The sequence below is a fragment of the Poecilia formosa genome, unplaced genomic scaffold, assembly GCF_000485575.1.
Source record: "Poecilia formosa unplaced genomic scaffold, Poecilia_formosa-5.1.2 Scaffold30, whole genome shotgun sequence".
Lineage (NCBI taxonomy): Eukaryota > Metazoa > Chordata > Actinopteri > Cyprinodontiformes > Poeciliidae > Poecilia > Poecilia formosa.
Genome location: NW_006799969.1, coordinates 1,769,036 through 1,782,793, shown reverse-complemented (window position 1 = coordinate 1,782,793; position 13,758 = coordinate 1,769,036). Strand labels below are relative to the sequence as shown.

Sequence of the window (13,758 nt, the reverse complement as noted above, 5' to 3'; positions counted from 1 at the left end):
AATAAAAAGCATTTTTATGAATATTTAGTTTTCAAAATGTAAGACCAACATACAACTGTCTGACATTAAGTTTATTTTTAGCAAAATGCCACTGGTATAGCTAATTATTTAATTTTAAAGCGATTAAAAATGTATATTTTTGTCCTCAACGATATACATTGTGTCTGCATTTTCAGCGTGAAAACACATTAGTGCATAAACATCTTTGCCTGTCATGCTCGTAAATGTATGAACATTCCCTTGTGTGTCAAAGCTTTTGAGCAGAGGTGGAAACCACTTGGAGAGCTACGTGTCTCTGTGCGTCTGCTTCTGACATCACCCCTTCTGAAGTTACAGATATGGCAATGCCTCTCCTGGAGACAGCTTAGTCTTCTTGAGACTGAAAGACTAAAGCAGGCGTCGTTATGTCGCTCAACTGGTCGTCCAAGGAGCAGAAAACCCAGAACCAGCCGACAGCGGCTGGACAGAAGCGAGCGCGCAGCGACGCGGAGAACAAGGTGACGGTGGTTCTCGGTGCGCAGTGGGGAGACGAGGGAAAAGGGAAAGTTGTCGACCTTTTGGCCACCGAAGCTGACATTATCTGCCGATGCCAGGTAAATATCAGAATTTGGGAATTTTTTTTATGTAGTGGTTTCAGTGACGTGCCATTTTTTTGAAAGAGGGTTTGCACATCTTAGAATAAAAGCGGGCATGTACTGACGTTCAGACTGGAAAACACCTGGAAATCAATTGTGCTTTCTGGAACCCTTTTAGCAAGTTTTTATTATTATTATTATTATTATTATTGGTCGTTAACTGATTTAACAATAATTGTGGCAAGTGTACCAATAAATGCAACATAAAGTGGAATCTCATTTCCATCTCATGTCAAATAATTAGGAAAAGTAACCTCGGACAGGTTTGTTGTCCAAGTACATTGACACACAACACTGTAAAGGTCAATCGTACACGGAGACACACACTCAATCCTTTCAGCAGTCGGGGTGTTGTGGTACCCTGTGTTCTGAAGGCTTTAGAGCCCCACCCTCAGGGCCGGAGAGGTCACATTCTCTGGCTGGTTTGATATGTGAGAAGGCCAGTCTAGTGGGGGGAAAAGAGCAGAGCGCCAAGCCTGTTAAATTGGGTTCTGGAAAAGCTTGGTGGTTACAAAATGTCACCATGTCACACAAATATGAGACTTGTCATTTCCACTAAGTATTCTGATGTTAACAATACAGTAAAATGTCTTGACTCCCACTGAACCTTTCCACATTTCTTTTTGTCACAAGCACCAGCATCAATAAGGATATTTTATGAGGATTTACCAGATAGACCAACAAAATTACTTTGTATGTAATTACTTACTATTCTATAACATTCATAATTTCATAATTACTGTGGACAACAATAATCAAATTTTCTTCACAGATTCTCAGATGAATTTTCTAAGTTCAATTTCCCAACAATCTAAGGAGAGGACTTTCTTCCCCATGCTTGTCTTCAGTAGGGATAATGGAAAACTGCATATAAGACTTTTTATGGCTATAATTGGATTTCCCACAAAGAGTATACAATTATGATGGAAGAAAATGGCAACATGTTCCTCCACCAGAGCTATCAATCTTTGCAGCTAATCCAGAGATAGCAAGGATCTCTTGGCTGCTCATTGGATTAATTCTCTCTTTTCCCAGCAAATCAGTTAAGGTGGATATTCTTGGTAGATTTTCAGTTGCGCCACACTCAGACATAGTTTTCATGTGAACAGTCCTCAGAGAAATGTCCAAACTTTCATACATTGCGTTATATTCCAGTCCTGTTTTAAACTTTCCCAGAACTTTATCTCTGGTCTGTCTGGTAGGTTCCTTCACCTTCATGATGCTTCCTCGCTGTTCTCTGTTCTCGTAGAACAGCTGGATTCATACTGAGATTAAATTACACGCAGATGTGCTTATTGGAATAGGTGCAAGGGAATTGTTTGCACTAGATTTAATTTTAGGGGTAACAGACTGATTTCAAACCTTTACATTTTTGTTTGTAAAAACCTCCACTTTACAGCCATTCACTACATTGTGTTGACCTATCGGAAAACATCCCAATAAAATAGAGGGAAGTTTTTGGTTGTAGCATGACAAAATGTGGAAAATTTCATAAATATATTTGCAAGGTGCCATACATTTACCATTGCTTTTACAGGGGGGCAACAATGCAGGACACACGGTGGTAGTGGACGGCAAAGAGTATGATTTCCACCTTCTCCCCAGTGGAATCATAAACACCAAAGGCATTTCACTCATCGGTAACAAGGCTTTACTCTTATGACTCTCTCAGAAACCACAGCCTTCGCAGCATTACTGAGTCTTTTCCTTTGATTCCTTTAGGTAACGGCGTGGTCATACATCTTCCTGGACTGTTTGAAGAGGGAGATAAAAATGAGAAGAAAGGTACTTTGTTGTAAAATACTTTTAAAAGAAAGTCTGAAGTATGAATTTGTGTTCTCATTTAGATGTGATTTTTATTCCATGACCAGGTCTGAAAGGCTGGGAGAAGAGACTGATAGTTTCAGACAGAGCTCACCTTGGTAGGCACATTTCCTTCAGATAATTATCTGTTGCAATAATTGTGTGTTTAACATAATTAAATCTTATCTTTCCCCTCAGTCTTTGACTTCCACCAAGTTGTTGATGGCTTGCAGGAGACAGAAAGACAAGCACAGGAAGGAAAGAAGTGAGGAATACAAGGAAAATCAGAATTGGATATGTTCCTAATCTGTCCTAATCCTCATTAATTCTGTGTCTTATTTTCCATGACAGCATTGGAACAACAAAGAAGGGCATTGGTCCAGCATATTCCAGCAAAGCTTCTCGCATTGGGCTGCGTGTATGTGACCTGTTGGGCGACTTCAATGACTTCTCCACCAGGTAACAATAAAAGAAAAACATTCCAATATGTCAAAGTCTTCTATGTATATGGATCATAATATTTTGAAAATTCTTTTCAGATTTAAGAATCTTGTGCATCATTACCAGTCCATGTATCCCTCCTTGACAGTTGATGTTGATGACCAACTAAAAAAACTAAAGGTAGGTGTGGGATTTTGTTAGCCGGGCAAAAGTATTCTTAATCTTTCATAGCCCTTGAGCTTTTTTCACAGTTTACTATATTTCAATGTATTTCATTAGGTCTTTTTTTTTTAAATAGACAAATGCACCTAATCTGGTCACCTAACTTTTGAAAGTATTAATATTGCAAAACACCAAGATTATCTCAGTCACTCAACACTACCGTGCAACTTTCAAAGCGTCCAACTTTGAAAGTTGCTATAAAAGTCTTTTGTATCAACTATAAAAGTGTTTCTTTTTCACAAAGGATTTTGCAGAGCGATTGCGCCCAATGGTCAGAGATGGGGTCTATTACATGTATGAAGCTCTTCATGGACCTCCGAAGAAGATTCTGGTTGAAGGGGCCAATGCTGCTCTTCTTGATATTGACTTTGGTAAACTTTCAGCATTCCAAAGTAATCTTGAACACATAAAATAGCATGTTTTTAGTGAAGGCCAGTGATGCTGCAATTTTTTTTTAGGCACATATCCTTTTGTGACTTCATCAAACTGCACTGTGGGAGGGGTGTGCACTGGACTCGGCATCCCACCACTAAACATTGGTGATGTGTTTGGTGTATCCAAGGCCTACACCACCAGAGTGGGAATTGGAGCCTTTCCCACAGAACAACTAAATGTAAGACTTTGATGTTTCATCAATAATTTACTATCTGGGAAAATTTGTTTCTACTAATATTGCTAACACCATGTGGGTATTCATGTCTAATAGTGTGATATCCTTGACTCAAAGGAGTCAAAGGTGGTATTTAAACAGAAATTTAAACCCAAAAAGGTATTGTTGGATCTTACGCTCACTTAAAACAGAAAATTAGCAATTATTTCTATTGCTGATAAAACAATACAACATTGAACATTAGATATATTATAAGCTGTAACAATGTTTTATGGTTACATAATGCAGAATATTACACTTATCAGGAAATGTGCTTTTTAGAAAGGAACACAAAGCTAACAAACTGATATTAGCAGCTTAATTGGCTGGACAGTTTGCTGAAATAGTTAGCCTGCACTTGGCTATGTAACAAGCATGCTGGATCACCTAAATATTAGTAATGATTGGCACTTCTTTAGTTTTCACACCCACCTGTCTGTGTTTATTTTGTCACATTCTGTAATAGAAAAATGTATCTGCCTCAATGAGGAAAGTTCTCATGTCGGTCATCTGATTGGCAGTGCACAGCCGCAGGTGGAGGAGGGGCATTGCTGCTAAGCTTTATAGTTCTGCTCCAATACTTGCTACAATGTAAGGTGGTCTCAATCCCAAGAAAAGTACAAACCTCAAAACGTCTTTGTTAATCTATGTTTGGAGTACAATAACCTAATTTGGGCTTGACCTGTCTAAGTATTTTAGAGGTTGAATGAAAGATTATAATTATAATTATATAATTATAATTATAATTATAATTAGAATCCTTTAAAATAAGCGGGAAATACTTCTTTTGCTTAAGACCAAATTGCTTTCTTCAAATGCAATACCATCTTCATGTTATTACCTAAAGGGAGAATTTCCTTGATTTTTCTAACCGCTACCTAATTCCAAAGTGACCGGACTTACAAATAAGCAAAAAAAAAATCATCTTGTTTCAGAGCAGCTGACAGATTGTTTGTTCTTGCATCATTTCCATCCTTAATCTGAAGAGCATCTGGGTTGGTAAATGGTGGTTAAAGCTGCTTTATTCTTAGCTCCACACACAGTAAGACAAAATAATTGTGCCATCAGTCTTTCATTTCAATTTCTTTAAGCTACAGAAATGGTGTGATAGAAAATGTAACTGTAACTTTTGAAAACCTTAGTATATGGGGTAGCATTGGGATTTTCAGTCTGACACATACAGCCTGTAATTGTGTAAACAGTTTATTTCGGCTGGTGCAGCTGTCAAATTTATCACACCACATATTCTTATGGATAAATTTAGGGCCAGATTCTTGGTTAAGGATATTCTTACTGTAAGAGCCGGAATTATGTTACCTTTTGCAGGAACTTACCAGAGAGTTAAAGGTCCGGATGTCAAATCAGCTTCTTGCATGTGTGATGCATTACTGTCATTTTCTTTTGTTTATGTTGCCAAAGCAACTGCTGCATAAACTGACGTCATTCAAGTCCTTGAAGTGACAGAATAGCCTATTATTTTCTGTTCTCTGCAGGCAGTTGGAGAGTTACTCCAGACAAGAGGTCATGAAGTTGGCGTGACCACAGGAAGGAAGCGGCGCTGCGGCTGGTTGGATCTTGTCATTCTCAGATATGCTCATATGATTAATGGCTTTACTGCGTGAGTATCACGAGAAGCTTAAGCGAAGTGTAATTCATACACTTGCAGTCTTACACCATCCTAGTTACCGTTTCAAGAGATAAAACTGGATCTAATTAAGCGTGTTGTGTCCCTGTGTCCACCAGCATTGCTTTGACAAAACTTGATATTCTGGATGTGCTTGATGAAATTAAAGTCGGAGTTGCCTATAAACTTAGTGGGAAGAGAATCCCTCATTTCCCAGGTAATAATAGAAAAGAAAAAAAATATAGGAAAGATTTATAACATTGCCTGTTCCAATATCCCATGTAAAGATTGAGAATGCCTGCTCTGTTTTAATTACAGCCAACATGGACATTTTGCACAAAGTGGAGGTGGAATATGAGACCTTCCCGGGTTGGAAGACAGACACATCTGCAGCCAGGAAGTGGAATGATCTCCCAGCCAAGGCACAGAACTACATTCGTTTCATTGAGAACCACATTGGAGTCCCCAGTATGTCTGACAAGAAAATCCTAAATCTTCAAACTTCAGTTTCCACTGGAGTTCAAAGATTAACAATTAATGTTGTCTAGTAACAGACACAATTAACAAATTAATTTAGCTTTTGATGATGACTTCTATAGCTATTTCTGATCATCCGTTTCTCCATCTCATTCCAGTCAAGTGGGTTGGTGTTGGAAAGTCCAGAGAGTGCATGATCCAGATGTTCTAAACCAAAATACAACTCACAGAAGAAAGGACTGGCACAAAGGGGCATGTTTTAGCTGCAAAGAAATGTTCTCTTTGAAAAAAATAATAAAAAAAAAGATGTGTATACAACAAATGAGATGTGTCGATCAAGTGTTTTCTGAGGCAATCAAACATACCCGGTTTTGAAGGTGCTACAATGAGCAGCAATATAAAAGCTTACATGAATGTCCTCAAAGCTATCAAAGTTTCTATCCATCTATCTGAACTAATGTATATGAGATTTCCAAAGCTTGATATACTAAATTATAATGTAACCCTACTGAACTTCCCTATGTGCTAAATGTTAAAAGTGTTCACTAACAGAACTCTGACATCTCTGTAGATTTGTATTTATATTGAAAGTAAATTACAAACAGGTGGACTATATTTACTAATTAGGTCATTTCTGATTGCTTGATTGGCTGCACTAGATTTTAGGGCTATCTAAGTATAGCGAGATTAATACTAATGCTGCATTTTTAAGAACTCTATTAGTAAAATATTTTGAAAACTACAAATTATTTTCCTCTCACAAGTGAGTCCTACTTTTGTTGGCCTTCTACATAAAATTAAAAGAAAATGTTCAAATTTAAGTGCCTTAATATAATGTTTCATTTATTTGGTAGTATAAGAATACAAATACCAAATCTGTATTTGACACTAATTATTTATTTGAGAAATGTTTAGGCTAATTGTTTGTTGTTGGATTTACTTTAGTAATGTTCCTCATCTTGCCTTTGTCCCCCAAATGTTAAAACAATTTTATGTTCAAAATTTAAGTTGTGCTCTTCAGTATCCAAATATTTCCAGTGTTAAAGGAGTTTAAATCTTAGAATAAAATCATCTTTTGCAGGCTGTTTTTGATTCGTTTTCTCAAAAGAACTGAAAACCAATTCTGAAAGCTAAAACATCCCAGTGTAATCACTAACTGCAATATTTTCGACGGCCCCCGAATGCGACATCATGTCCTTAAATGGGTTTGAAAGTTGATCACGTGGTACAAGAGCAGTAATCTGAGATTGGAGCTTTGTTGTCACGTGACGATAACGTGCTGTTTGTGATTGGCTGCTTTCTGCCTCCTGCCATTTTTCCCGCAATAAACAAGTGTGGAGGTGTTAGCGTAGCTAACAGGGAACTGCACATTTACCAGCTAAAATGCCCAAACGAACTTATCCTTTTCCTGAATCCTTCTCTTCCCAGTACAAAATACACATCGGGCAGCGGGAGATAAACAGTTACGGTGTGTTTGGAAATAAATATCGGCAAGAAATATACGGTAAGTAAATGGTTGTGGACGACTTATCGCTGTTGCTCCCTGTTAGCCACGGTGTTAGCTTCGTTGCGCACATTTGGTTGTGGTTCTCTGCATTTGCAGCTGCTGTTTACACTCTTATTTTTTGTTAAACAGCTGATTGAGTCTCTTGTATGATTGTTTTACTCTTTCCGTCTCTTGTAGAAAAGACAAAGAACCTGCTTTTCAATGGTGCGAAAGCTGTAGTGGGGAAAATATGGACTGGAGAGGAGAAGTGCCCAGATTCACAGTTTAAAGAACAACACACCGCATGCAGTCAGACACTCCTGAGAGGACAGACACTTATTGGGCAGGATGGGAAACTCACAAGAACAAATGCTGTACAAGGTAAGGTCAGGCTGTAGTGGTCTCATGGTCAAAAATGATGCACAGCAAAAAGATTTTAAAATATTAACTTTGAACAAACGCTGTGAAGAACAACGTCTCATCTGCAATACACGGTGGTGCAGGACTAGACCATAGGCCAGATAAACTTTCCTGATGACCGTAAAATGCTGCCTGCACAACAGTTAGGTTTCCTGTTATACCAAAACAAGCCTGAAACAGAGAGGATGTAACCGGAAGGTTGTTTTAGGTTTTGTAAATTTGTGAAGGGCAGTGTAATGCATGACTCCTATAATCTTATTTATGCACTTTTTAGATGCACAAAGATTACACTTTTGTTTATTGTCTGTATTCTGTTCTATAATTTGTGTTTTTATTAGCTACTGTCGGCAGAGAGCTGTTTTGGTTCGTAACTGTGTGCCCAACCATACAGTTGTCTCCTAACTTGAAGTACTTCCACATACATTCCACAGACAACATTGGCCCACAACTATTTGGACAAAGCAGATTCTACAGCCACCATAGTAGCTCAAAGCCAGTAAAAGTTTTGATCCAAACACTCCTGACTTTTAAAGGCACTTTACGTTCTGATCCATAAATGCTTCACGGTTGCAGGAAGGCGAACTCTTCTCGCACACAGCGGTTTGAAGGAACATGGTAAATGTAATTAATGCCCTGTCTGTTGTCGTTTCTACATTCCTCTGCACTGGTATGACTGGTATGTACCAGATGCTTCAGAAACCCCAGATCTACAACATTTGCTTTTAGACTTAGGCTTTGACTTTGATTCAAACCATTTTTTCAGCTGAAGTCCAAGATGAAATTATTGCTTCTTGACTTCTGTTGGTTTTAAGTAATTACCCAGTTGTTTAAATGTGTATTACACCAATAATATAGCTACAAAACATGGATTGGATGAGCTTACCTGTTTTCTTTTTCTGGCAGAAACATTGTTAAATAGTTAATGCTTTGTGCCAGCAGATGTCAGGCTTGGCCTGTGCTTGCAAGTTTGCAAGTTTTTAATGTCTGAGCCTAAATGGGTGTATTTTTATGTAGGTGTCCCGGCAGCTCCCACAGGCTGCTGTGTTTGTCATAAAAACCAGGGTTCCAGGACGCTGTGTTCCCAGTGTGACAGACTGGCTTGTGCTTCTTGTGCCAGACAGTGTTCCAGCTGCTGCAGCCCGTGCTGCTCAGTCTGCACCATCACAGAGTAAGTTTAACGTCTCCCCTGTCTGTACTTACACTTTGTCTTGCAAAAGTTTTAATGCTCCTGGTATTATCCAAACATTACAACTACAGACTTTTCTGGGGTTTAATGGGATTGTAACGGTGACCTTTCCTGTAGAGGTCCAAGAGTCCAGCTGTTTTTATCTTGGTTTAAAAACGATTAATCAGCAAATGCTTTAGATGAGGCAGGTCATGTCAAATTTAAAGGAACAAATCGAATCTCAAATATTGAAGAGCTCACAGATCATTGAGAAAATGGGAATAGGATGACACGACTGTAAACCTACGGTATGGTCAGAAGCAACCGTTGTTGTGTTTATGGAAAAATGTGGGAAAAGAAACATTTCTGAAAGAAAATACCCGTTTCAGCCACAAGTCTTGCAAAGCAAACTGCAACTGTGGAAAAGGTTCTTTTATTAGATGAGACCAAATATGAAAATGTTAAAGGGTTACGGATACATCTGAAAGACATTATATGAGTTGATAGTCTGAAATGGCTTTTTTATATATTTGTTTGGTAATGGTAGAAACTAGTAGAGTTGGGCTTTAATCTTTGTAAGTATGCCAAAAATGTTTTATACTGAGTTTCAAAAAAAGTGTTAACATTTTTGCTGGAAGGCATTTCTGTAAGTAAGCACTGAGGGACGTAGATAAATGTGGCATATTCTCATGACTGTCATTTACATTTACTGCCAGAAGGGGTAGACAAATCCTCCCAAGGCAGCTTTTAAATGTTTTCATTTTACTTTGTAATTGAATTAAAATTTTTCTATCTTTCCTATTTAACTTCATTGATTTACTCAATTATTTTAGCTTTAATTTGAGACCTGAAATTAGCAATTAATAAATATATTCTGAGTTTCATGCTTGATTTGAATTAAAGGGATAAAACACCAGAAGCTGACTATATTTTCTTAAACTATTGCTGATAAATCTTCACAAGTCATAAAGTCTTCAGATAACATCAATAAATATAAATTGTACTATAAATGATTTACATTTCTACAGCTTTTTCACCCTTGTGAAAAAACCAAACTAACTGAATTCTGAGAAAGTTAGACGTTTAACTCTGTTGGACTAATTAAGCAGTTTTCATCTATTTAACATTTTAAACCCTCTTCATTCCAGTTACAGCGGACCATACGATGAAGTGCTATGCTGCAGCTGTTCAACATAAGCAGGACCAACAGGAAGCATCAGATTGTGTACTTGATCATGTAAAGTTGCTCCCATGAGATATTACAAAGATTACAGTGTAAACTTGTTTTTATGACTGAAATGTATTCTTGTATATATGTGTTTCATTCTATAATGAACTGAAATAAACTTGAATGTTTTTTTTTATTTTTTATTTTTTAAGTCTATTTTACTTTGTAAATTTTATGTTTTGACTTGGTATTGCATTAAATAGCATATGTTCTAATTTTTCAGATGTGTTTTTTTTTGGGTGGGGGAGAATTGATGTCTCAAAGTTCTTGTTTCCAAATTGGAGATATGTTTAAAAAAAAACATAGTCACAAGTTGAAGAATGATCTGTTACATTTTTTTTTTATTCCAAAATAATGCATGACACAAAGTCTACCCACAACAAAAGTATTGATATATTTAAGTCTATTGTTCAAATTTGAGTTTGAATACTTATTTATTTGGTAGTTTACCTAGAGAAAAGTAATCTGAAAGCAGCAGCTTGGACCCCTAGCAAAGCAACACCCTACAGAGGAATTTAAAACGACTCTGCCTGTTATTTATCACACAGAGGAAACACCATCTGTAACCCATCGACGTAATTTGAAACACTAAGACTGTACCAGCCTTTACTCTACATTTTGCAGTTTGTGCTCCAGCTCTGACCAGCATTACTCTGATGCTAACAGTGCTCTGTCCTTCTGTTTCTCTGAGAAACGGTCATTTCTCAGAGAATGAATGTGAAAGTCACATTTCTCCACACAACCTGCTGATTTAACTTGTGAGGCTTTGCCTGCACTAAAGCAATGTAGTTAAAACATAAATAGGACAACACCTGTCAGCAACTTAAAAGAACATAATTGCAACTGCTGTTAATTTCTCCAGATGTTTAGACCTCTAAAAGCCATGTGTGGTGTGAAGGAAAGTGGGGAAAGGTGCAGTGAAATATCTCATTCATTTGGGTAAATGTTTGCTGTGAGTCATTATTACAGGCAATCTGCGGGCATCAGCTGGTGTTTGGTACCGACAGTTGACACAAGTTAAAACTATGCTGTTAAAGAAACGATGTTCTTACTTGATCGACTATATGATTGTAAAATAAAAACTGCAAGCAGCCCTGTTGGCTGACTGTTGACTACCCGCTGGAGTTATCCATAGTAATTTAGGCATAAACTATGTTTTGGATTGTTTCCAACAGAGAGATCATTTTTGGTTGTAGAGCTCACTAATGTTTTCTTGCATAGTTAATCTTTGTAGCAGAGGTGCTTGATTCATCCACTTTCAGTTTTGCGTACAAGTTGTCACAATGCACTCATCTTCATAATTGGACCAATGAGGATGCCAACTCAATGTTTTCATGTACAGGAGGGCTTTTTGTTTCAGAATATTCCATCTCATCTCATTTGAACACAATAACTAAGTTGTTTATAAGGGGTTTATTTATTTCCTGATATTTGGCACTAAAATATGTTGGAAATATTTATTAAAAAAAAAAATTTAAAAAAAACACCTGAGTCTGAAGGTTACTCATCAGCAGGTGGCAGCACACTTCATGAAATACTTGTTTGAGAGCTGAGTTGTTAAAGAGACTTGGCATCTTCGCATTTTTCTCTTTGTGCGCGAACACATTAGTCTCCCCCAGTCTGAAGACAAACTCCTTCAACCTTTCAACCAAAGTGTTTTATTTTGGCTCGACGACGATAATGAAATTCCTACCCAGCTTTTCTGGAATGACCTTGAGATTTATTTGCTGAAACAAGACAAACGAGAGACGGAACAGAACCAGAGCTTTGAAGCAGTTTGGCTTCGGTTATCCCTACCGGACCCGACCTTGGGGTGGTGTAGTCATCACTTTGTGTTGGCTGCTGTTCATCACTGGCGACGGCTGCCTTTCAGGGTCAGATATTGTACACTGTAAATAATTGTTCTCAGCAGCACTTTACAGCAATCAGTCACACGCCGTAGTAGTGGATGCCGGCTTGGTTCGAGTGAGCTTCGCGGAGCTTATTGCAAATGTGCCTGTGAGACGTCGAGTCACATCGCTTGCTCAGCGGCCCAGTTGTGGCCCCGGGTCTTTGGGGAGCTGTTGCAGTTGGTGTCCGAGGGCAGTGCTTGACTTCTGGCTGAGTGAGCAGACAGCTGCTGGGGAGCCAGGCGTCAACTTGTCTGCACATTTCTTGATAAGACTTTAAGAAATTCAGTTGGATATGAAAGTCTTGATGTAGATATGTGGCTTTTAAAGCTGCAGCGTTTCTGCTTATTGTTGGACAAAAGAAGCTCAGTATGCGAACTAGACTTGTTTATAGGCAACGGAAGTGGCTGAAATTGTTCGTTGTTTTTTTTTTTTTTTTTTTTTTTTTTTTGGAGCAGCTCTGAATATACTTGTATACATTCACACATGATAAAAGTTGGTAATCTATGTTCTATTAAAAAATTTGACTATTTAAGCACATTTAGTTCGTGGAGGGGGTAGTCAGCGTTACACAGCCTTGAGTGTCCAAAATATTTGCCTCCCTTACAACTACTATGAAATTAAGTCTTTTTGTGTGTGTGTGTGGAGATAGGCACCAGCACCCCTCCCGACCCCACTGAGGGACAAGGGTGTTCAGAAAATGGATGGATGGATGGTGTGTGTGTGTGTGTGTGTGTGTGTGTGTGTGTGTATGTGTAATCCACAATGTATAAAGTGGATCAAAGTGTCTAGGAATTGAATAATCCACATGAGAAACGTGACACATTTATCTTAGGCACTTTTAAAAAGGGGAAAGAGAACAATCNTAAAGTGGATCAAAGTGTCTAGGAATTGAATAATCCACATGAGAAACGTGACACATTTATCTTAGGCACTTTTAAAAAGGGGAAAGAGAACAATCAAATAAAGCAGATTTTTACTCTAAGTTGATTTTTACTCTTGGGTGGTTTCAATAAAATAGCATATTTCATAAGCATTTATTGAGACAGAGTAATTAATTAAAACCATTGAATATGTGATGAACAAGAGTGGAAAAAGATGCTGCAGAAGTTCAAAATGAAATACAGAGATTTCATCAAATGTAGAGGGCGCTGCATCTCCTCTCTATCACTGTAGGTTTCATACCCTTGGAGCTCCATCTTTGAACACGTGACTATGATTATTCGTGTTTTGCATTCTTTTCCAATTCTTTTCTTTGACTTGACTGCTTTGCTTATGGTGCTTTGCCTCCCTCAACCCAGCTTGCTGTTTTCATCCCAGTAATGATGACTTTATGTACCTCCATAAACCGGAGTACAGCTGTTAGGGATTCAAGCACATCCTCATCCTTGACACCAAAAGGTTGCGTTGAGTAGCCTTGCTGAGAAAGAACCGCTCATCTGTATGGTGGCGAGAAGCAAGGGGGGCCCCACATAATCACCCATCGGGCACCAGACAGCACCAACTGGACCGGGCCACGTGGCTTTGTCTTTCACCCTTTCTTTTGGAGGACCAGCTGTGGTCTGAGCATGGCGAGTGTCAAACCCAGTGATGCTGCTGCTATAAATATGAGTCACTGAGTGGATGGAGCGTGAGTTAGTGACAGCTGTATGCTGGACCAAGGACACGCTATCTTGGCACCATTGGAGGGAGACGGTCCAAATAAGGTCAACACAGTAC

At 38.3% G+C, this 13,758-nt stretch overlaps 2 protein-coding genes across 2 annotated transcripts; both read left to right on the top strand.

The window, feature by feature from the left end:
- The first annotated feature begins 301 nt into the window (after positions 1–301).
- On the top strand, positions 302–6,359 carry adss1 (adenylosuccinate synthase 1). Its single transcript, XM_007549210.2, has 13 exons — positions 302–593; positions 2,173–2,275; positions 2,358–2,420; positions 2,507–2,557; positions 2,637–2,703; positions 2,790–2,897; positions 2,978–3,059; positions 3,346–3,472; positions 3,560–3,714; positions 5,244–5,368; positions 5,494–5,591; positions 5,693–5,842; positions 6,010–6,359. Exons 1-13 carry the CDS (start codon positions 405–407, stop codon positions 6,060–6,062), a joined length of 1,371 nt encoding a protein of 456 aa, XP_007549272.1. The 5' UTR covers positions 302–404; the 3' UTR covers positions 6,063–6,359.
- A 757-nt stretch (positions 6,360–7,116) lies between these two features.
- On the top strand, positions 7,117–10,365 carry siva1 (SIVA1, apoptosis-inducing factor). Its single transcript, XM_007549208.2, has 4 exons — positions 7,117–7,355; positions 7,536–7,718; positions 8,772–8,925; positions 10,071–10,365. The coding sequence occupies exons 1-4, from the start codon at positions 7,235–7,237 to the stop codon at positions 10,117–10,119; spliced, it is 507 nt and encodes a 168-aa protein (XP_007549270.1). The 5' UTR covers positions 7,117–7,234; the 3' UTR covers positions 10,120–10,365.
- The last annotated feature ends 3,393 nt before the right edge of the window (positions 10,366–13,758 follow it).